General features: G+C 41.1%; 1 protein-coding gene across 6 annotated transcripts in view; it reads left to right on the top strand.

Moving 5' to 3' along the window:
- LOC113090925 (centrosomal protein of 97 kDa-like) overlaps positions 1-25,418 on the top strand; it is a 57,091-nt gene that overhangs the window by 19,580 nt on the left and 12,093 nt on the right. For 2 of the 6 annotated variants that reach the window (XM_026256626.1, XM_026256575.1), the window contains exons 7-9: positions 1,626-1,792; positions 3,186-3,350; positions 3,435-3,548. In XM_026256626.1, coding sequence (XP_026112411.1) covers positions 1,626-1,790 — 165 coding nt within the window. In that variant the 3' untranslated portion in view covers positions 1,791-1,792; positions 3,186-3,350; positions 3,435-3,548. Of the gene's footprint in view, positions 1-1,625; positions 1,793-3,185; positions 3,351-3,434; positions 3,549-14,987; positions 15,902-17,343; positions 19,145-25,418 lie in introns of those variants that run through there. The other 4 variants (XM_026256497.1, XM_026256484.1, XM_026256744.1 and 1 more) reach the window with 3 other exon arrangements.

Raw genomic sequence — 25,418 nt, 5'->3', positions numbered from 1 at the left:
CAATAAAGTTATCACTTCTTATAATTCAAGGAAAAATATTCTCTGGCCATGAAAACATTATCCTATCATTATAATGAATTTAGTTTCTCAAAGTAAACAGCGTGTAGCTAAAGATCAGACACTTCATTGACTCGTAATGTGAGCGGTTCAGAGGCAATCATGAATATATATTGGTTTTTAATAATTGAACTAATAATACATCAAACTACAAATCACACGGAGTAAATACGCGTACGACAATACAGACAGTAAACTTTGTACAAGACATAACGGAATACAAATGAGGGAGAGAGAGAGAATGAATGAGAGAGAAAGGACGAGAGAGAGGTGAGAGAGAGAGAGAGAGAGCATGATCACAGACTAAGCTCAGTTATGCAAACTCACAGACAGTAACCCTTGAAAGATAACAACGAAATCAAATCATAGGCAAACTTTAAACAGCATTTAAATCTCCATAGAAAATGATACTTGCAGGTGTCTCTTGTGATGCTTTGTGCGTGGTCTTTTGAAACCAGCGTGCGTGTGCTGGAGCAGCGTGGTCCTTTGTGGCCCAAGGCCGCTCAGAAGGACGAGCAGGGTCCGAGGCGTGGAAGCGAATAAGAACTAAGAGTGAGAGAGGGAGGGACTTCCTGGGTCAGCTCTTATGGCTTGAAATGGTTCACGCCTCTGTTCGCGTGAACAACCAATGAACGTCCGCGACGTGAAGCGGGAAAAAGTTCCTTTGTCTCTGTGGAAGCACCCACTCTGGCTTATAGCATTTCAGTAGTGATATTTTAGCAAGTTCGTAATTCCAGATAAATACATTTTTCATTAATTTACTTTATATAAGTGAGTCCGTCAAAGCATGACGATTAAATAGATATGAAAAATAACATATATAAAGGATCAAAACATGAAGTTACATTCAAATGCAGAATTACACACATTTAAAGTTTGATTTAAACACACGATATAAACTGCAGATACTCCAATTTATATGGGGAAACATCTAATGCACCAAAAAAAGCAATACTTAATACATTGAGAATACAATTGAGTATATTTTACCATTCTCTTTCTAATAGTTAGCTTTCCTGTCCTGTTTGTTAGGTCATAAAGTTTTACGACCTGGTCAGGAGTAGGGTTACAGAATCATGACTCTATTTGAGAACCTTAAAATGAGGAGAAACATTTCCAATTTACAAGTCAGCAAAATTATAATCCTCGCATAACAAGCAACGCACAAACATATTCAAAATACATATTATTAATAAAATGACGAAGGTGAAAAACTTTAAGACAGGTTTGTTTGTGTGTGTGTGCTTATGTGTGTGTGTGTGTGTTGTGGAATGTGTTTCGTTTCTCCTTTGAGGCTGCTCACGGGTATCCCTGGACAGTCTCAATAGGTGTAATAACTGTCACACACGGCAGGATGTTACCGACTTCACGGCGCCCCAAATGGTGAATTATGTTGTAAAACGAAGGTCCTTGTTTACTCACGTTCTGGTCTTTGAGTGCAGAATGTGTTAGAGTCAGGATTCATTAATATGGAACAGATGGCTGAAATACCATCAGCTCATTAGTGTAACAATTTTGTTAAGTAGATTTTGGTGTTTATTTGTTTTCTTTGTGTATCTCATTTCCAGGTGTCATATTTAGCTCCACAGCACAGTCTAGAGCATCTGTCCATCATGAGTAACCCATGTGTCATGGCCACACCGTCTCTGCCTGGCTGTGATTATCGCCCGTATGTGGTGAGCTGGTGTCTCAGTTTGAAGGTGTTGGATGGATTTGTGGTTTCACAGAAATAGGGGTAAGTTAGATGACTTTTTCAGTACAAAAATTACAGTCCATGTTTAAATATGTGTTTAACTGTTGTGCTACAAATCATTTTGTATTTGACAGTACTTTAAGAAATGTACTCTTCTAATCTTACAGGGCTAGCATTAGCTGTTTACTTGTCTCAAACCTTTTCGGGTAGTGGACCACATCAACAATACAACAAAAACTTGCAGACTATATAATATCTTGGTTCTGAGGGATTTCACCAACATCTAAACAATTATCTAGCATTTCAAGTAGTGTACAAATTATCCTCAGTTTCTGTCGCATATGTTTATTCAACCCCATTTTCACCAACCCTTACATTTCTAAGACTGTCCAGTGTTTCCCATACATTTATGTATTTGTGGTGGCCCACAAATAATTTTTCAATTGGATTTTTCAAAAAGGCTTTGACTACATTGAATAAACATGAGCACTCCATGTTTAAAAATTTCTTTTCATCTTTCCTATAGACCCTTTTAGTGCCGACATCACAATTACGTCACAGCATTATCTGGAAGCAAAATAATGGAATAACTGGAGGCGGCCAGTACAAATGAGCCAAGGTCGGCTACATAAGGAGCTTAAAATGTCTTCTTTAAGTGTCAGAATGGATGGAGTACACAGTCAAACAAATTTGAGTACAAATTTTATTGCATACCGATTGCCATTGCCAGACAAAAAAAAACTACGAAAGCTGTGGTTAAATGTAGTAAAACAAGCAGACTGGACAGAAACAGACACAAAAAATGCTCACGTTTGCAGTGCACGTTTAATATCAGTTAAGGTTAAATAAACTATTGTCTTTTGTTGGTTTGGATTATGGTTTGGTTCTGTGTCTAAAGATTTCTCTTTAGATGCATGCCCACCTAATCAGGAATTGGGGAACGAGTTAACTAACGACCAGAGGCTAAACATAAAGGAAACCGTTTGTGTCGTCTCACTTTCTGCAATTGCCATAAGTGCAGGGAACAGTGAAGTCCCATTTTATGTGTCAGTTGTGTGTTCAAGTAGTTGCATTTGCTTACAATTGGCACTGTTAGTATAAGCATCTCTCAGTTTCTGTTTAGTATACATACTCTGATCTGGTAGGTGTGTCAAGCCATTCCTGTCAGATTGTTTATCCATTGAGTGAGTGTGTATGAGAAAGCAAATCTGGTTCCTTCCTTTAAAGTTAACATTTTCAAATAACAATTGTGGTCGCAGACAGTGTATGACATTACATATTCAGATAAAATAAAATTTTCTGTGCCGCCGCAAAGTATATGTCTGTGGGAAACACTGACCACCGCTTGAAATCCACTGATTTATGTGATATGGAACCTTGGGAAAGCAGCTGTATTACTACTAATGACAACACTGTCTGTCTACAATGTCTCTAGGCTAAAAGGAGAATGGCTCTACAGTCAAGGTAAAGGCCGTATGTTTTGCCCCGGACAGCACACACAGCTGGTCCAATATTTGGCATCCACGTGTCCCCTGACAGCCACAACTGCCTTGGAGTCAGCAGAGGATGCTAAATATGATAGAATCCTCAACAAACAAAGGTAGCATCCAAAACAAACCATTTAAACTACAGCAAATTCTGGTTTGTGGAGCTACACTAATCATCAGTATGTGTGTGTCTACAGACAGCATCAAAAACAGCTGCAGCAAACCCGTCACTGCTGCTCGTGTCCATCCAGCCCATCTAGATGTACGGCGCATCCTTAAGAACATAGAAGGGGATGTCATCACTCAGGCAGGTCAGATGACAGACTCAAGGAGGAATTCACTAAAGCCTTTGTCAGCACAATTGTCTGCATCTCTTTCACTCGCAGACAGCAGTCCAGTTTGTGAGTGCAGTGCTGACATGGCACCGGGTCTCCAATGTTTAATTGAAGTCACAGATTCCTTTCTGTAGGCATTTTTCCACATACAAAATGATTCAATTTAGGCCTGGGCAATAAATCGATTTTATCGATTAACACGAATGTGTAGTTTGAAATGGCTGCCGTAGTTCGAAAAGGGGCTCAACCCTTCCCCCGCGTATAAAAACATGCTGCCAAGCAGAGCATGTGAGTGAAATGGAGTGTTGTGACGCTCTGCTACGTTTTCCGCTCTATGAATGTGCGCTCCACTCAGTCACTCAGCCGCACAAGCAAGCGCTCCGTTAATATTTTGCTCACCCTCTCCATAAACCAATTCACGCTCCGATCCTGCTCCAAAATAAAATGTCTTGGATAATTGTCTAAAATGATGCATGCTGATAAATAGCTATTTACATTTTTCTTAATTTTATTAATTGTATTAGGCTAATTAAAATGTATTCAATATATTAATCTAACCTTAGTAAACATAGTTTACCTAAAATGCAAAAACTGAAAAAGTGCATTTGATTTTCGTTCACTTTATTTCTAAGAAAATAGCTGCCGTTGTTGTGCAATAGAACATTCAAAACAGGCTTGTTAAAACACAAACTCACATACACACACAAGATGAAATGTGCGTAGATCTTTACAAAATACACCTGGATTATAAAGCCTGTGAAAAGCACACACAAGATAAAATGCACTTAAAGAACGCTTAGATTATGGACTGGGTTGAGCGAGCGGCTGAGCGGAGTGGAGCGGAATCTTCAGAAAGGCGCTCTTATGGAAATATTACCGCTCCGCTCACATGCTCTGCTGAGGAGTGAGAGAGATGTTTCACCCTACGAAATGAACAAGACCACGGCAGCACAAGCACCGCCGACAAAAAGCAACCTGGAGCAGTGTTACTCGTTGTGCAACTCGCCAAGCTTTACTTTTGTGGCTCGCCTGGCAGTAAATTATACAGTTATATGATATTGAAACTGTAGTGATGAGGGGGAGGGAGGAACACCACAGATAGGTGCAAGACGAATGATCAAAACCAAAACAAAACACCATGTGCACACGAAATGCAGACATATACAGAAACACACCGAAGAATGGGGTGATCAGACAGCGGACATGACAGTACCCCCCCTCCGACGGATGCCACCAGGTGCCGCAGGAAGGGGCTCACCTCGTCGCCGGTAGAAGTCCTGGAACGGACTGTGTCCGATCCAAGATGTCCCGGGCCAGAACCCAGCTCCTCTGGGCCATAGCCCTCCCAGTCCACAAGATATTGAAAGCCCCGACCCCTACGTCGGACATCTAGCAACTTCCGCACCGTATAGACCGGGGAGTCATCCACTAGACGGTGGGGAGGGGGGGTTGGGGCAGATGGAACAAGAGGGGAATGGAACACAGGTTTAACCCTGGAAACATGGAAAACAGGTTGCACCCGACCAAGCGTGGTAGGGAGCTTGAGCTACACCGCCGCCGGACTCAGGACCTTGGTGATCTGGTATGAGCCAATGAACCTGGATGCCAACTTGCGTGAGGCTACCCTGAGAGGCAGGTCCTTGGTGGAGAGCCATACCCTTTGACCACACACATAGCGGGGAGCAGGAGTCCGGTGACGGTCGGCCGCTGCTTTAGTCCGCCTATAAGCCTAGGCCAAGGCCGCCTTAGCCCTCTTCCAGGTGCGTCGACACTGTCGGACAAAGGCCAAAGCAGACGGGACCACAGCTTCGGGTTCCTGTGTGGGAAACAAGGGAGGTTGATAACGACAACACTGGAATGGGGACATACCTGTGGCAGAAGCCGGAAGGGAGTTATGGGTGTATTCTACCCAGGACAGCTGTTGACACCAGGAGCTGGGATTGTGGGATGCCAGGCAGCGAAGAGTACGTTCCAAATCCTGGTTTGCCCGCTCGGACTGCCCGTTGGTCTGGGGATGGAATCCTGAAGACAGACTCGTAGAGGCCCCGATCTGCCGACAGAACTCCAAAACCGAGAGACAAACTGGGGACCCCTATCAAAGACCACATTGACCGGAAGACCATGAATCCGGAATACATGATCAACCATCACCTGAGCAGTCTCTTTGGCTGAGGGGAGCTTGGGAAGGGGAATGAAATGGGCCGCCTTAGAGAAACGGTCCACCACCGTAAGAATGACGGGGTTACCCTTAGATTCTGGAAGGCCAGTGACAAAATCAAGGGCAAAATGTGACCAGGGGCGGGAAGGGATGGGCAACGGGTGGAGCAGACCAACGGGAGGCGCATTGGAAGTCTTGTTTTGAGCTCACACCGAGCAGGCAGCCACGACCTGCCTGACATCCTTGGCCATGGATGGCCACCAGAATCGCTGACGGATGGCAGCCAGAGACCTCCGGACTCCTGGATGACAGACTAGCCTAGACGAGTGACCCCACTGGATGACTTCAGAGCACAACTTGGTGGGAACAAACAGATTACCTGGTGGACCCACACAGGCCCCATAAGTAGGGCCTCCTCTACTCATTTCTCAGAGTGTCCCAAGAGAGGGATGCCACCACCATCCCTTTGGGCAAGATGGTGTCTGTTGACTCCTCTCCCCCAGGAGCCTCGAAGAGATGAGAAAGAGCATCGGGCTTAACATTTTTGGACCCGGGCCTGTAAGACAGCGTGAAATTGAACCGGCCAAAGAAGAGTGCCCAGCGACCCTGTCGGGAGCTCAGCCTCCTGGCCGAACGGATATACTCTAGGTTTTTGTGATCTGTCCAGACCAGGAAGGGCCGAGCTGCGCCCTCTAACCAGTGACGCCACTGCCCAAAGCCAGCATGACCGCCAACAACTCCCGATTACCTATGTCGTAATTCTGTTCTGGGGGACTCAGGCGATGGGAGAAGAAGGCGCAGGGATGCACCTTTCCATCCCCGTGCAACCGCTGAGATAGGACCGCGCCCACACCGACATCGGGACTTTAATTTATCAAAGACCTCCTGTGCCCCAGTATTCCACTTAAACGGTACCTTGGGAGAGGTGAGTGCCGTTAAAGGTGCAGCAATCTGACCAAAGTTCCGGATGAACCACCGATAGAAGTTGGCAAACCCCAGGAACCGCTGCAGAGCTTTACGAGAGTCAGGAGCTGGCCACTCGGCAATGGCCCTTACCTTACAGGGGTCCGCTTTGATCTCCCCCGCAGAAACAACGAACCCCAGGAACGGAACTGACTGGGCATGGAAGACACACTTTTCCGCCTTAACATAGAGCTGGTTCTCCAGCAGTCGTTGTAACACCTGGCAAACATGCTGAGTGTGTACCAGCAGAGATGGGGAAAATATCAAGATATACGAAGACAAAGCGTTTCACCATGTCTCTCAACACGTCGTTAACCAGGGCCTGGAAGACAGCTGGGGCATTGGTCAGACCGAATGGTAGGACCCGGTGTAGCAGAAATGAGTCGAACCAGACAAATTAAAGAGTCTATCAGAGCTGTGTGCATTGAAACGAGAGCCAAACTCCTCAGGAAGTCATAAATCAGTTCTAGTGCCACAAGAACCAAGCAAGATAACCAACCAACCAACTTGTTCACACAACAGCTTTCAACATTAAGACCAATAGAACAATTATTGACAATTTTAATTCGAAGAAGAGATTGTCAAATTTATTGTTCGTGATTGAAATGCAACGCTGGACATCACATGTAAACCCAGGAGATCAAGTTAAATACTTGCATTGACTTCCCCCACCCAGCAGAACCAGACTGAAATTCCTAAGGGGGAAGGGCTTTAAACCTTTGTCTTCACAGAAAAGTCCCTTTGCCAGAGAATGGCAAAGAAACTGCTTTTTGTACATTATATATGGACCAGAATGAACTCAAAAAGACTTATAAATGAATCATTCCATTGCTTAACTCCATATTCATTTATGTGTAACCCACACATTTGACTATCATGTATAATCACTTATTGTGTATGTCTTTTGATAACTATAGGATACATAGTCATGTCTAGTATTGATATAATCGAATTTTCTTGCTTGATATTGTCCTGACAATCATTTATTTGTAAAATATATCATAATCGTGTTATAGGAATCATGTCCAAAATTAGACCCTGTGAGGCAAGAACCACATGCTTGGTAAGATAAACAAATGATTTATGATACCCCCCGAGCCAAGACCATATCTGATTGGTCAAGGCAACATTTGAGGGGTGGCCAACAAGGAAGTTTAAATACTTTGGACACCATGAAATTTTGCTTTTAGTCTGCTTTTAGTTCCAGCCTTGCTTGTGCTATCAGTCATGCTATTAGTCATGCCTGCTCTTAGCTTTTAGCTTGTAGCTTTGCTACCTAGCTTTAGCTTGTAGCATCTAGCCATGCGGTTAGTCATCATTGTTCTTTGAGCGCGGTTCCAGCGTGCCTGCCTGCTGCTACTATGCCACGCTGAGAAGGAACACAACCTAGTCTCGTCAAACTTTATTTCTTTTCTTTTCCGTTTGAGAGTTTCGTGTTCTGAGTTAAGTTTTGTAACGTCGACTCTCCGACGCCTGACCTCGGATGCCCGTTCAACTTCGACCAGTGCACACGACTCTGCACTTTCAGCCAACACCCAACAACCACGGGCTTCCCAAGACGTCACTTCACTACTGAACTTCCAGCCAATCAGCGACACCGGGATACCCCTTTCAACGGGAGTCCCTTTCACAGCAAACGAAGGCAACGTATTCCCAGATATTTGTTGCGCTGGTGTATCTAACATAATTTTAACCCCATTGAGGAACTCAATGCGAGCGCTAATTACGTGATTGATGGTTGTTCATGTTTATGCAATTTAACGTATTGCTGTGAACTTGGGATTCCATATTTCCATTCTCTTAAACTCATCTTTCCCTAACTTTCGACCTTCCTGCAACTTGTGTGAATGTGTGTGTGCGTGCGTTTATGTGTTAGATTGAGTTCCGTTACACCGGTACTCAAAGTGTCCCGTGGGTGTGTTGAAAGCTGTCTTCCACTCATCCCCCTCACGTATGCGAATTAGGTGATAGGCATTCCGAAGGTCTAGCTTGGTGAAGACCTTGGCTCCCTGCAATAGCTCAAAGGCAGACGACATAAGAGGCAAGGGGTACCTGTTTTTAATAGTGATGTCATTCAGGCCTCGATAATCTATACAAGGACGCAAGGAGCCTTCCTTCTTCTTGACAAAGAAGAACCCAGCACCCGCAGGAGATGAAGAGGGTCGGATGAGACTGGCTTTGAGGGATTCATTAATATATTTGTCCATGGCCTTTCTTTCAGGGCCTGAAAGGGAAAACAAGTGACCCTTGGGCATAGAAGTGCCTGGGAGGAGCTCAATGGCACAATCATAAGGGCGATGTGGAGGTAAGGAGGTGGCCCGGGACTTACTAAACACCTGGCACAGGTCGTGGTACTCCACCTGGACCCCCTTCAAATCAGCAACCTCCACCGGCAAGACAGGACACACAGACACAGGAAAAGAGGCAGCACCCAAACAAGACGCAAGACAAAACTTACTCCAAGACAAGACAACGTTGCTGGACCAATCCACGTGAGGGCCATGTTGCACCAACCATGAGTGCCCCAGAACTATGGGAGCACTCAGGGATTCAAGAAGGTGCAGCGTGGTCACCTCACGGTGATTGCCCGAGACTATAAGATTGACAGGGGGAGTAGCATAGGAGATAGTGGTGATTACAGTGCCATTCAATGAATGGGCAGGAATAGGTTCAGGAAGAGGAATGGAAGGAATTTCCCAACGGTTGGCTAGAGAGAGGTCCAAAAAGTTGCCCTCAGCTCCCGAGTCAACCAGTGCTGTACAGGAGTTAAGGACATCACCAAACTGAATGGAGACAGGAAGGAGAGTGCGAGAGGAGGGGGGATCCAATAAAGGGGTAACGCTCACCAGGATCCCTCTCTTTACTGGTGAGCCTTGACTTTTAGCAGACAGCCTGCTGCGAAGTGACCTGATTTGCCGCAATACAGACATGGCCCTAGGGCGAGGCGTTGTGTAGTGTATTTTCGTCTTCCATGGATCTGAGGAATCACACTATCTCAGGGTTTTGTTTCCATAAGAAAGATTTTATTTTCAAGAGAAAATAAAACCGAGAAAGCTCTGCAGAACAGTCTGACGAGTCTGTGTCGGTTCTCTATTTTATACATTGCTTCTGAATGCGTGCCCATGTTCAATACATTTCATACATATGGTTCTGTTTATTAACTCTTACCTTTTATGGCTGTGTCTCCAGCTTGCTTTTAGGATGTACAATTTATTTTAAATGAAACGAGGAGGCCTAATCATATATTTTGTCTTATGTCAAAACAGGACATCCAACTTTACTATATGCTGTATTTTGGTAATGTCTGCACCAAGGAGGTCTCATCATATATTTTGTCTAATGTCCAAATAGAGTGTGCAGCTGCACCATATACTATACCCCTGCACTCTCTGCACATTCCATTCTCACGCAGGCCTCTACATACTGTCAAATGCATGATTATAACAGTAGAATAACTTGATACATAAATGGCTAGATTCACATTGATTATGCCTGATTAGTTTACATATTGACCAATAAAAATCTTCCACATTCTCCCCTTTGAGACTTAATAAGTCTCACATTTGATTATTTTTATCCAGAGTGCTACTCCATAATCCAGTCATATTAGTTACACTACCTAGTGACTAAATAAGTCACATTGTATTATTACAAGTGACTAGATTATGAAATTCCACTCTGAGGGATCACTGGACCAAACATCTCTCTCCTAATTTGACAAGGAGTGAGTAAAAGATCAAGTCTCCCTAACCCGTAATTAAAGATAAAACAATGTTCAGCACTTCAGCACACATGTAGAATCCAAGAGGAATAAACATCAAAACATAAAGAATATAACATCACAAATAGCTCTCTGCTCCCAAGTATTTTGATCTCAGTAGCAGTCCCATCACTCTCTCATTCCATCTTCACCAGGGAGACTCTTTGCGAGTCGTTGCAATGGTCTTTCCCTCGTTGGCAAGGGTGGGTCGTTACTAGCACGCCCTTCATCCCTCACTTCATGCTGTGTGGAGTTGTTGAATCTGGTTGGAGTATTTTAAGGTTAGAGATGTGAACTCAGGTGTCACTCTGTAACCGTTTTGCTGATTAATGCCAGGCTCTCTTGAGATCATAACTGCACCCTCACTGGTTCTCTTTGATGGAGCGAAGCATTCCTTGGCCTTACTAGAACTGCTGTCATCTGTAAATGGAAAACTTCAGAGATTTTTGTTAGTGTTATCAAGCATGCTAATTTGCTCATCTTGCTATTCGTCCTTCTTGGTGTGACCTGTGGAGATGTAATGTGGGTTGAGGGCTGTCTTGGCCCCTTTTTGAGTTTTCACAATTCCAGTGCTGTCCTTATAATGAGAAAAGGGTGAATACCCATTTGTTTATAATATAACAAAGAACTTGGTTTTACTCAGTTTTTAGCATCCTTACTATTTTTCAATTCATTTCAATTTTATTCTCAACAATTTGCTTATTCAGTTATCTCTTTGTTTTGTAAACTGAGTTCCACTATATTAATGGATAATTTATCTAGGCCTATCTTGCTCAGTAGCATAGGCCTTTTGACCTGGAAAACACTCAACCCACTGTATTTTAATAGTCAGAAAGACAATATTTCATCCTTTTGACACAATCAGGTCCATCATGATATGCTGAAAAGAAAGTTAGATGTGGGGTGGACAGAGCAAGCTTGCTTTGCTCTGCCTTCCCGTGTTATACGCTGCGCATGTTTGGCACTGTTTTTCTTTCTGCCACAACAAAGACCTAGGTACAGACCAGGAAATTTAACCAAATTCATTCATAGTCATTATTTTACTGGGCATAAGTTTGCCCTGTGGGCCCACATTCATATTTGTATACAGCTGTTTTGGCAAATTGATTGAATTGCCTCAGTGTCTCGTCAGACACTCTCTTTCATGCCATACAACACCATCATTCATACTTTTTCACACACTTTCACTCCCCTTTTTGGCCAAAAACTTATTTTTATTTAAATTACCTTTTTTTTTTTTTCATTTCTTTTTCCAAAATCTCATAGATGAATTTGTTTAGAATATTAGGCCTAGGCATTGGGCATTTAAGAGAGCCAATTATAATTTCTCAAATGGCACTTTCTAATTTAAAGTTTAGTCAAATACTTTTTTGTTATTGCTCATGAGCAACTTTGAGAACCGGATTGGAGATCTCTGCATAATCTAGGATCCATGGCCATCAACATTTCCATCTTGTTATCCCCAGTGATGACAGTATATGTGATTTCATGATTTTGGATCTTTGGAATAATTTTTTATTCAATATTATTTTATTCAGTTTTACCTTAGAAAATGACAAAATGGAGTGACCAATATTTAAATTTTTTCAACCAAATATATTTTTCCTATTGTGCATTTAGATACCCTTTTTTTTTTTCAAAGAGCTCAGCATTGTTGTCAAATATTCAGTTGTGCTTTCCCCCAGTTGGTTAATGAAACAGCCTTACTCTGCCAAATCCAGCTCCATGTTTATCTGATTGGTGAGTCAAGTACTCACTTCTGTCTGTCAAAATTATTATTTCTTTCAGACATAAGGCTGAACTGGAACCTATTGAAAAGCAGATTGAGAGAGTTAGTTAAAACACAGAATTTAAAGAAGTGCTGTGAGACAAGTGAATAACCAAGATTGAAACATAGTAAATAAGATAATGAAATAAAATAATTAACATTTGAAGCAGTCTCTATAGTGTTCGTTGTATATTCAGCACCTGTGCACTGAAGGGATGAAAGTCTTTCTGGTTAGATCATCAGCCTGGGCTGTTGTACTGGGTCATCAGTCTGTGATGGCACTCAAAGACCTGATGTTGTGGTGTACGGTCTTCGTTGTTACTCTGCTTCTTCTCAGTCTGGCTTCTGGTTGCTTTCTGCCAGAGTTTTGCATTTCATAATGTTCTTTTCACCCTCAGGAAAAGTCTCAAGTGAAAGATTCACCTTTTCCTGCTTTAATTTCAGTCTTTCTCCTTGCTGAAAAGTGTTCTTCTCTTTCAGGAGGCGAGGGGAACATCCATCAGCCCCTCCCTCTTCTTCTCTCTGTAGCTGTGTTTGCTGCTTTGCCATTCCTCGACAGACACCAGTTCATTGCTTCCCTTTGTCAAGGCACTGTTCCAGAAGTCATCTGAAATTTGCACACTCAGAGACTGCATTAATCAAATGCACCTATGTAACTTCTGACCAAATTGTTTCTGAGCAGTCAGCTATTTTTCTAATGTTCACTTTTCCACCTCCTCTTTCAGTGGTCCCTTAATAAAAACAAAATCATCTGGTTGAAAACAGCAGTTATCTTATTCTTTGTTAGTGAAGCAAGTTCTTCATTGCAGGAAAATAGCAAGCATTTTTTCTTCTTTGCAAAATGCAGAAATCAGCTACCTTTATTATCTAAGTATACTGAAATAAAATAAAATAAACCTTCCTTTTATAACAGCATGACATGTGTATGGTAAAATAAAGACTTCAATCATAATTTTTCTTCTAAATTTGCATACATGATTCAGAATAATCTGGTATTGGTGAATTAATGTTTCCTAACCAACATAAAATAATTCCTATTATTGTAAATAAAATAATTAAATTTAATTCTTTAAACAACTAGTTCCCTTCCTATTGAATCCAAATGTCTATTAACTTGGTCACCCAATCTTGCTTTCATTCCACATTGCACAAGTTATTAATTTCATTTTTTACATTTACACAAGCCCAATCTCTGAAACTCTGTAATGGATTAACTTGCATACTGTGTCCCAGGGATAACAAGATACACATTTTAGATGTCTTCACATATTAGATATTAAGTTTTAAGCACGTCCATCTTTTAAATTCATATATTAAGACAAGTTATGAAATAATGAATGCATATCTTATTTTAATTAATTTATTATTATTTCTATATTCCACCATATCTGCTATCTCTATATACATAAATACAGAGTACTCTACACTCCTCTTGAGTGACCTGTCAGCTCTACTCGCTCTTTCACTGATCCTTTTATTATCAAGGCTCATCATACATTCATCCCTCTCAAGTGGATCTGGGTCGAGTCCAATCCTAGACCAGGTCACACCGAAGTGACGGTCCAGGAACGGTGCTCAACCCTTACCCACCCAATACGGAATTTATTTGTTCATACATTCATCATCGTTCACACATTCATTCGTACGGACACAGTTACATCCACACAACAAAACACAGCTCTTCCTAGAGCGTCCTTAAGGGCCCACCTATTCTGACCTTCGAGAATTTTCACTATATACTTTCTCAAAGCGGTATCCGTGGGGCTTTTCCTCGTGATTCCTTAACTAATCTGCTTATCCGTTTATCACTGTCCTTACCTAGGCCCAGCTATCCAATAAACACAGACCATTGCATACAATGTCTTTCTGCCTACACTATCCAGATTAAAATCAGGCCTTTTCTAAAAGACCTTTCAGTAAACCAAATATATGTATGCAGTTTTCTTCTGGAAACAAAACCCCCCATTTTTATTTATTTAATTAATTCTAAATTTGGTAGAGCAGATTTTAAGTGACCTTACCGCTCAGAACTGACCAGTCAACAACACACACTAATTATATAAGCAAAAATGCTTACCTTATTCTATGGTGGCCACCACTGTGTGTGTGTGTTGCTCATCAGTCAGCTCAAAAGCAGTCGTCCACTCTGCTGCTCCTTTCCTGTCCCATCTGGGGTGCCAAATGTAGTGTATTTTCGTCTTCCATGGATCTGAGGAATCACACTATCTCAGGGTTTTGTTTCCATAAGAAAGATTTTATTTTCAAGAGAAAATAAAACTGAGAAAGCTCTGCAGAACAGTCTGACGAGTCTGTGTCGGTTCTCTATTTTATACATTGCTTCTGAAGGCGTGCCCATGTTCAATACATTTCATACATATGGTTCTGTTTATTAACTCTTTTACCTTTTATGGCTGTGTCTCCAGCTTGCTTTTAGGATGTACAATTTATTTTAAGTGAAACGAGGAGGCCTGATCATATATTTTGTCTTATGTCAAAACAGGACATCCAACTTTACTATATGCTGTATTTTGGTAATGTCTGCACCAAGGAGGTCTCATCATATATTTTGTCTAATGTCCAAATAGAGTGTGCAGCTGCACCATATACTATACCCCTGCACTCTCTGCACATTCCATTCTCACGCAGGCCTCTACATACAGTCAAATGCATGATTATAACAGTAAAATAACTTGATACATAAATGGCTAGATTCACATTGATTATGCCTGATTAGTTTACATATTGACCAATAAAAATCTTCCACAGTTGCTGCTTCTGTTGAGGAGTGAGCCGAAGGCACCCCACCTGCATAGGCTCAGGCTCAGTGGTTTCTGTGGGGGAAACAGATCGGGGCTCAGGCTCATGGCGAGAAATATGGTGAACTGCACCACCCTGAGCAGCCTCTCGTTGCAGCTCTTGGATGCGGTTGGTCAGCTCAGCCACTTGGTTGGCTAGAAACTCCACCTCCCTTGTGGTATTCGTGAGTCTGGCTTCGTGTTGGCCCAAAAGAACACCCTGCTGGGTGACTGCGGTTCTGACAGAATCTGCACCCGCTAGCCAATCGTTCTGTCAGGAACACAACTGGACACAGATGCAGGTTACAGTGCGAGACCAATTTATTCAAAAAATTCAAAAAAAGAAAAACTCCCTCCAACGAACAGAAACAGGCCGGGAAATGAGGAAAAAGGTCCAACAGAAAAATAAGAGACTTTAATATCCTTGTATAAACACCCGGCAGGGGGCGCCCAACGGTGCGGCTGCATAGAGAGCGGAGAGGGGAGGAAGCCACGAGAGAGCCAGAGACGGAGCAAACAAAAAACTCTTCTGAAAAATGCCGGTGCCCGGTCTAGGAAATGAGAGAGGGGAAAAATAGAAAAACAAAACAAAAACCAATAGCAGCAAACAATGGCATGACTATTATAAACAGGGACTATTGAGGAACAACGATCTGGCACCGATAGGCACGACAGACGGGAATAAATAGAGCAAGAGATGAACAGACATTGAATTCAGGTGAGTGGAGTCAAACAATTAGAAGCGGAAACTGTAGTGATGAGGGGGGGGGAGGAACGCCACAGATAGGTTGAAGACGAACGATCAAAACCAAAACAAAACACCATGTGCACACGAAATGCAGACATATACAGAAACACATCGAAGAATGGGGTGATCAGACAGCGGACATGACATATATATATATATATATATATATATATATATATATATATATATATATATATATATATATATATATATATATATATATATATATATATATAGGTCTTTCCAGCATTAAGATAATACTGCTTTTTTATCATCTTGTTATAAATTTGACTGGTAAATGATAAAGAGTGGTAGCCCCTTTTGTATTGCATTGCATTGCATATCAGGGATGACAGATTGATGAAAAGACATGCTATTTATGACTAGATGTAACTTTTAATACTTTGTGTTAAAAGTTTCTCTCTGATTGACTTTGCCCTATTAGTGCAGCTCCAGTGAACAAAACAAATAAATAGTGAAGATCACTGACAGTCTTACAAACATTTACAAACTGTATCCAGTGTGATAAGTATGTTATGTTACATTTTATGTTATGTAATGTTTTCACATTTACAATGGCGGGGCCTGCCATCTTGTCTTTATGGCTTGTTGTTTGTGATTGAACTTTAACCTCAATGGGGAAATCCAGATCAAATCCCAGAAGGTAAAATCAAAACAACATAAAATTAAAACTTAAAGCATATTTATTACAGTTTATTTATAATGATACTGGAGAGAGATATAAAAGCAAAAGCCTTCTCTTGGTGTAATGTTAAATCAGATTTAATGAAAGTCACTGTGGCATTTCCACAAGATTTGGTGCTAGGCCACAAATTGTTTGTACTGTATATAAATGAAAAATTTAAAGTGTCTAAAATATTACAAAATGTTTTTTTTGCTGATGAGACAAATTTATATTGTTTAGGGATAATTTTGGAACCGTTTCTGAATGCAGTGGAAATTGAACAATTTGTTTTAAAAGAGTGTATGAAAATAGATTTCTGGGTGTTATAATTTAACATAAATTATGGTGGGCACCACATATAAATAATGTAATTATGTAATAATGTAATAATGTCTGAATCTATTGCAGTAATAAACCCCCCCAATTTGTTTTTTTTTTTTTTTTTTTTTTTATCAAATCTTATTATATACACTCATTGGCCACTTTATTAGGCACACCTGTTCGATTGCTTGGTAACACAAATTTCTTATCAGCCAATCACATAGCAGCAACTCAATGCATTTAGGCATCTAGATGTGGTGAAGATGACTTTCTGAAGTTCAAACCAAGCATCATAATAGGGAAGAAAGGGGATTTAAGTAACTTTGAACATGGAATGGTTGTTGGTGCCAGACGGGCAGAATATTTTAAAAAGTTCTGATTAACTGGGATTTTCATGCACAACCATCTCTAGGGTTACAAAGAATGGTCCGGAAAAGAGAAAATCCAGTCAGTGGAAGTTGTGTGAATGAAAATGCCTTGTTGATGTTAAAGGTCTGAGGAGAATAGGCAGACTGGTTAGAGATGATATAAAGGCAACAGTAACACAAATAACCACTCATCCAATGTCTGCAGAATACCATCTCTGAATGCACAAAATGTCAAACCCTGAAGCAGATGGGCTACAGCAGCAGAAGACCACACCAGGTGCCACTCTTGTCAACTAAGAACAGGAAATGGAGGCTACAATTCGCACATGCTTACCAAGATTGCACAATAGAAGATTGGAAAAACGTTGCCTGGTCTGATGAGTCTCGATTTCTGCTGCAACATTCAGATGGTTTGGTCAGAATTTGGCATAAAGAACTTGAAAACATGGATCCCTCTTTCCATGGTTCAGGCTGGTGGTGGTGGTGTATTGGTGTGGGGGATATTTTCTTGGCACACTTTGGGCCTCTTAGTACCAATTGAGCATCTTACAAACTGTCAAGCTGTCTAGTCTTTGCTTCCCTGGGTGTCCACTAGTGGGCTCACTTCCCCTTAGGCACTTCACCATAGGCACTACAATTCCCACTAGCCTTGTCCCTTCATCACAGTAATTGCACTCCGGTTAATTGCACCAGGTGTCTTCACTTATTAGTCATTAGCCTTCCTATACTTACTCGTCTTTTCCTGTTTGTCTTTATGGAGTCCTTACTTTCCATTTCATGTCGTAACCAGTCTTCTCGTCTCCCGAGTTCCTCACCTTCCGAGTTCCTGTTCCTGTTCCCTTCCTGTTCCTTCTTTGTTTGTATGTTTGGACTGTTTTCTGGTTTTGACCCTGGTTTGTTTTGGATTACGTTTTGGATTACCCTAATAAAAACATACCTGCACTTGGATCTCTCTCTCACTGTGTTTCACTGGGTCCCGAACGTCACAGAAGGACTCCATCAAGACAACGATCCAGCGGTATGTCTTTTGATGTTTCCCGTTCCCCAGCCAGGATGGTGGAGCGGAGAGCTAAATATTTAAAGTTAAATATTTTCAAGCCCAGCGCCAATGCCCAGGATGGCCGCCGGTCCAGCGCCACTGCCCAAAATGGCCACCGGTCCAGCGACACGGCCCAAGATGGCCGCCAGTCCAGAGACATGGCACAAGATGGCTGCTTACCCAGCGCCTCTGCACGGGATGACAGCCACAGCTGACCCTCCAGAGTCGAGTCAGGTTCCCGTTGACCCTCCAGAGTTGAATCAGGTTCCCGTTGACCCTCCAGAGTTGACCCTCCAGAGTCGAGTCAGGTTCCCGTTGACCCTCCAGAGTCGAGTCAGGTTCCCGGGGACCCTCCAGAGTCGAGTCAGATGCTCGTGGACCCTCCAGAGTCGAGTCAGGTGCTCAGTGACCCTCTAGAGTAAGGGCTAGTCACCGTTAACCTTCCGGAGTCAGGGCTAGTCACCGTTGACCTTCCAGAGTCAGGTGGGCTTCTGTCTCGACCACAAGTCTGCAAGCATTATTACCGTGCGTGCACTTGCATTAACTGCGCGCTCTGCTTCTAACGACAGAGAGAGAGAGATCGCTTTTTTTGGCTCACACTTTTCTTTTATTAATTTTACAAGTTGCAAGTTACAAAAAACACAAGCAGTGTCTGATCACGGCCGGGTATTCTCCGAGTCCGATGACTCAGACTCCTAAACTTTTCTAAAAACAGTAAGTTTCCTTCAGACATGCATTTCTATAAACTTTTAACCCTAAATAAATCGAATTGAATTTGTTTAGCATCTCAATCGGTTTGAATCATCACATATTTGAATTGATTTTCAACCGGCTTGCAGTTAATCGTTATATCTCTAGTCAAGTCAAGTCACCTTTATTTATATAGCGTTTAGACAAAATACATTGAGTCAAAGCAATTGAACAACATTCATTAGGAAAACAGTGTGTCAATAATGCAAAATGACAGTTAAAGGCAGTTCATCATTGAATTCAGTGATGTTATCTCTGTTCAGTTTAAATAGTGTCTGTGCCACTGATCTATATATATATGACTGGATCACTCATCGCATTCTAAACTGCCAACAGGCAGTGAAAGCCACTGGAAGTGTTCGATCCGCCATTTTACTAATCCCTACCAGCAGAGAACACCATTGAGTTACATTCAAAACGCTGTCCTAAAATAACTCGATTTGAAGCAAATCAGTCAAACGGGACTCGTTTTTATGTTATGTGTAATAAATTAATGTTTATTTCAGATGTTATCTGCAGTGTTTATGATCTTTTGGGGCAGGATAAGTGATATATTTAAATCGTTTAGGTGGGTGTGTCTGCTGCGCACTGATGACACAGGTAACTGATCCAACACAAAATATACCTTATTTCTATATGAACATAATTATTCAGGAATTATTAAACATGAACGTATTAGTATCAGAAATGGATTTTAATTTATTACAATGAATAATACAATTATGTTGTTAATATTGCTTTATAATTAAATGAAAAGCTTAACTTACTATCTGGGAAATAAAGCTTTATGTCTTTAAATCCGTACTGTATATACCTTATTTTTCGGACTGTAAGTCGCACCTGAGTATAAGTCGCATCAGTCCAAAAATACATCATGATGAGGAAAAAAACATATATAAGTCGCACTGGACTATAAGTTGCATTTATTTAGAACCAAGAACCAAGAGAAAACATTACCGTCTAAAGCCGCGAGAGGGCGCTCTATGTTTTCAGTGGTAGACTACAGGAGCACTGAGCAGCATAGAGCGCCCTCTCGCGGCTGTAGACGGTAATGTTTTCTCTTGGTTCATGTCAAATTAATTTTGATAAATAAGTCACATCTGACTATAAGTCGCAGGACCAGCCAAACTATGAAAAAAAGTGTGACTTATAGTCCGGAAAATACGGTAGTCAGTTCTTTCTCTGAATAAATTCAGACTTCAGAACGAACACTTTGTCTTTGTTATATGTGTTGAGGTCGTGTCCGTCTGATGTTCATCATGTTCATGCTCACTACTGTAATGAATGTAGCTTTTTAATAAGTAGGGGAAATTCCCGACACTTAAAAAATAACCGTTTACATGCCTAGGGTGTTTGCATTGTAATAATGTACAGAGATACTTCATATTTATAAACGCTGACTTTTTAGGTGATGTTTTCTCATTACAATCATACAAATTCCTATTAATTCAATGGAATGTTTACGCACACTAGGGATTACCAATATGGCGGCATGGCAGCTTCACTTTAATGATGTCATGAGCAATCCAGTTCTATATTATAGATCAGTGGTCTGTGCATTAATTTGCTATCAAGTCAACGATATCGCTGTAGATGAAGTGACCCCAACTAAGCAAGCCAGAGGCGACAGCGGCAAGGAACCGAAACTCCATCGGTGACAGAATGGAGAAAAAAAACCTTGGGAGAAACCAGGCTCAGTTGGGGGGCCAGTTCTCCTCTGACCAGATGAAACCAGCAGTTCAATTCCAGGCTGCAGCAAAGTCAGATTGTGCAAAAGAATCTTGGGTATAATATGTCACAGTTTGCTTATACTCACTTACATAAATGTATTTGTGTCCTGTACCTACTAGTAAAATATGTATATCAAAAATTATATCTGGAGTCTGGATAATTTTTGGTTTGACTGTGCTTAAATTCTTGTTAAAACTACAAAGTAATGAAGTCAAGAGCAGTGAGTGATTTTTCTTTCATTTTCTTGGATTAACATTACAGCAGCCAGTAGCTAAATTAGGCGCGGTCACTTTAAGAGACGATGAACGCATCTTTTTCCTCAACTGTTTACTTTCACTTAAGAAATAACTGACAAATAAATAAGTTTTTTCGAGCATGCTTTCCAAGGCGGGTATTTTGACACATTTTGTATGTATTTGTCGGCACAAGAGCAAAAAGAAGCAAATTCGGTGTACAAGCGTTTTGAGACGCCTTTCTCAGCGTGAGCCCTAAACACCTAAACACTGTGGTACTGAATTGGGCTCTTTCACATCCTTTTGTTTGTTCAAAACTGCGATTAGTATTTGTTCGTTCATGTGCTGGAGGGACTGTCCGTGATACGCGACTCTCTCATACCGATTGTTAGCGATGGGCTTGAGCCAGCTACTAAATGCACCTTCTTCAAGCCATAGATCGTTTAAGGTACATTTTCCCATTGTGAGAGCCAGGATGATTTCAATTAATTTAAGCAGTGACTCATTATGATACAGTATGTTCGGAGTTCGCGCTGGTTTCTTTGAAAGTCCTTCTGACAAGTCTGTATGCTGCCGCATGGACCTTGTAGTTCTGCAACGCTGTGATACCAGTGTGATACCACCCAGATTCCTCATACAGAACTACAACAGGTGAAACAAATGAATGCCATTGCCGCTGCGAGCACATTTTGATGGAAGAACAAATTAATGGACTAGCATATCAATTTAAGACGTGGCTAAATGTTTTTTATGACCTTGTATGGAAAATCCAGACATTTTTATGACTTTTTATGGCCTTAAATTCTTATTGTTAAATTTATTACTTTTTATGACCCCGCGGAAACCCTGGTTTGTTGATTCAAGGTTAGCATCATCTGGGGTCCTCTGAGGGTCAGCATCATCTCTTCTCAGGTGTTCTGGATCCAGACTGGAGCTTGTGTAAATCCTAGTCCTGTGGCAAAACATAGAAACAAAATAGAGACATCATTAGCATAGCTGCTGATCCAACAAAGTAAAATTAGCTTAACCCAAGCTAATGAATAAAAATGCACATTTGATCAGATGCAACTACACTAACAATTTAAAAGATACATTATTCGTATGCTTGGCGAAAGAGATGTGTTTTTAATCTAGATTTAAACAGAGACAGTGTGTCTGAACCCCGAACATTATCAGGAAGGCTATTCCAGAGTTTGGGAGCCAAATGTGAGAAAGCTCTACCTCCTTTAGTGGACTTTGCTAGCCTTGGAACTACCAAAAGTCCAGCGTTTTTTCTGACCTTAGGGTGCGTGATGGGTTGTAGCGTGGTAGACTGTAAAATTGGGGTAATATGATCATATTTTCTTGACCTCGTAAGGACTCTAGCTGCTGCATTTTGGACTACCTGTAGCTTGTTTATTGACGAAGCAGGATAACCACCTAGAAGTGCATTACAGTAGTCCAGTCTAGAGGTCATAAATGCATGAACTAGCTTTTCTAGGCTTAGCTTGGCAATGTTTCCAAGATGGAAGAATGCAGTTTTTGTAACATTGGAAATATGATTTTTAAAAGACAAATTGCTGTCTAATATAACACCCAGATTTCTGACTGTAGAGGAAGTAACAGTACATCCGTCTAGTTGCAGATTGTAATCTAAAAGATTCTGTGTAGTGTTTTTTGGTCCAATAATTAATATCTCTGTCTTATCCGAATTTAATTGGAGAAAATTATTTGTCATCCAATCTTTTACATTTTTAACACACTCTGTTAGCTTAGATAATTGGGAAGTTTCATCTGGTCTTGTTGAGATATATAGCTGAGTATCATCAGCATAACAGTGGAAGCTAATTCAGTATTTTCTAATAATATTACCAAGGGGCAACATGTATATTGAAAATAGAAGGGGACCTAGGACGGATCCTTGTGGCACTCCATATTTTACTGATGATAAATGAGATGACACCCCATTTAAGTAAACAAAATGGTAGCGATCGGACAGGTAGGATCTAAACCATCTTAGAGCCTGCCCTTGAATACCTGTATAGTTTTGTAATCTATCTATGAGTATGTCATGATCTATGGTGTCAAACACAGCACTAAGATCAAGTAAGACTAGAAATGAGATGCAGCCTTGATCTGATGCAAGGAACAGGTCATTTGTAATTTTAACAAGTGCAGTTTCTGTGCTATGGTGGGGCCTAAAACCTGACTGAAATTCTTCATACAGATCATTTTTATGCAGGAAGGTGCTCAATTGAGCAGACACAACTTTTTCTAAAATATTAGACATAAATGGAAGATTTGAAATAGGCCTATAATTTGCCAGTACACTAGGATCTAGTTTTGGTTTCTTAATAAGAGGCTTGATAACCGCCAGCTTGAATGGTTTTGGGACATGACCTAAAGATAACGACGAGTTAAAGGGGGGGTGAAATGCTATTTCATGCATACTGAGTTTTTTACACTGTTAAAGAGTTGGATTCCCATGCTAAACATGGGCAAAGTTTCAAAAATTAAGTTGTACGTTTGAAGGAGTATTTCTGTTCCAAAAATACTACTTCCGGTTTGTCACAAGATTCGGAAAGTTTTTTTTCGAGTATGGCTCTGTGTGATGTTAGATGGAGCGGAATTTCCTTATATGGGTCCTGAGGGCACGTCTGCCGGAAGAGCGCGCGCTCCCGTATAGCACAGCACTGAGAGCACAACAGACTTCACTGATCAGAGCGAGAGCGTCGCGAAATGTCACAAAAGGAGTGTGTTTTTGGTTGCCAGGGCAAGACAACCCTGCACAGATTACCAAAAGAGAAACAGCATTAAGGGACCAGTGGATGGAGTTTATTTTTACAGAGCATCAACGGAGTTGTGCAAGTGTTTGTGTTTGTTCCCCTGCATTTCGAAGATGCTTGTTTTACAAACAAGGTCCAGTTTGATGCCGGATTTGCACATCGTTTATTTCTTAAGGATAATGCAGTCCCAACGAAGAAGGGTCACGATCGTGTGTTGGAACCGCATGCGGTGATTTAAAACTGCTTCAAATATCTCTGTGTTATTAACTTAGCTATCGGCGTGTAAGCACATCAAGTAAACAACATGCGATGTTGTCATCAAACTGCACGAGTAAAACTGCTTCAAATATCTCTGTGTTGTTAACTTAGCTATCGCCGTGTAAGCACATCAAGTAAACAACATGCGATGTTGTCATCAAACTGCACGAGTAAAACTGCTTCAAATATCTCTGTGTTGTTAACTTAGCTATCGGCGCGTAAGCACATCAAGTAAACAACATACGATGTTGTCATCAAACTGCACTTTCCACATGTACAGCTTAAAAAAAAAAAAAGATGACAAAGTGGAACTTAGTCATTTTCCAAAACCGCTAAGCAAATATATACAGTTTCAGTACGTTACATACCACATAGAGACTGATTGCTGATGCTGCTCTTGTTCAATTTCAGCCTCTGGATCGGATTCTGGATCATAAATATACGCTGAATCTGACTGTTAGCCATGGTTTGTTTTGGTTGGTTTTGTCCTCACGGTGTCACAGCTTCCAGACGCGCTCAACACAAAAGCCTACTGGTGCTCGTGATTCTTTAGCTCCGCCCACACGTCACGCCTCCAGCCACTCGTGTTTTTCCGGGAAAAATCGGTACAGACTATCTTTCTCTTATGAATATAATAAAACTAAAGACTTTTTGGAGTTATGAAGGATGCAGTACTACTCTATAGGTACTCAAGATTAACAGGATATTGAGTGAAAACGAGCATTTCACCCCCCCTTTAATGATATTGAGAAGCGGTTCTTCGGCTACAGGTAACAGTTCTTTCAGTAATTTAGTGGGTACAGGATCTAATAAACATGTTGTTGGTTTAGATACAGTGATAAGTTTATTTAGCTCTTCCTGTCCTATATTTGTAAAGCACTGCAAGTTTATCTTTGGGTGCGATGGATGAAACTGAAGTATTATACGCTGTAGAATCTACATTCGCTATTGTATTTCTAATGTTATCTATTTTATCAGTGAAGAAATTCATAAAGTCATTACTATTTAACGTTGGTGGAATATTTGAATCAGGTGGCGTCTGGTAATTTGTTAACTTAGCCACTGTGCTAAATAAAAACCTTGGATTGTTTTGGTTATTTTCAATGAGTTTGTGTATATGCTCTGCCCTAGCAGTTTTTAGAGCCTGTCTATAGCTGGACATACTGTTTTTCCATGCAATTCTAAAAACTTCTAAGTTAGTTTTTCTCCATTTGCATTCAAGACTATGAGTTACTTTCTTGAGAGAGTGAGTATTACTGTTATACCATGGTACAGTACGTTTTTCTCTAACCTTTAGGGTTTGGGTATCCCTTGAAGATACCCTAGGAATCTTCATACAGTGAACTACTAGTGAAATAGATAGATATAAATATTTTATCTATCTATATATAAAATTGGGAACAAAAATTATTCAGCACCTTATAAAGCACCATTTATTGCTTATGTGTTTTTTTCTGAATTGCTAATGCAAGCTTTTCACACCACAGTCTGAACAAAATGAAGC

Source organism: Carassius auratus, chromosome 1 (genome assembly GCF_003368295.1).
Source record: "Carassius auratus strain Wakin chromosome 1, ASM336829v1, whole genome shotgun sequence".
NCBI lineage: Eukaryota > Metazoa > Chordata > Actinopteri > Cypriniformes > Cyprinidae > Carassius > Carassius auratus.
Note: the sequence above shows the minus strand (reverse complement) of the source record. Positions and strands in the feature narration are given on the sequence as shown.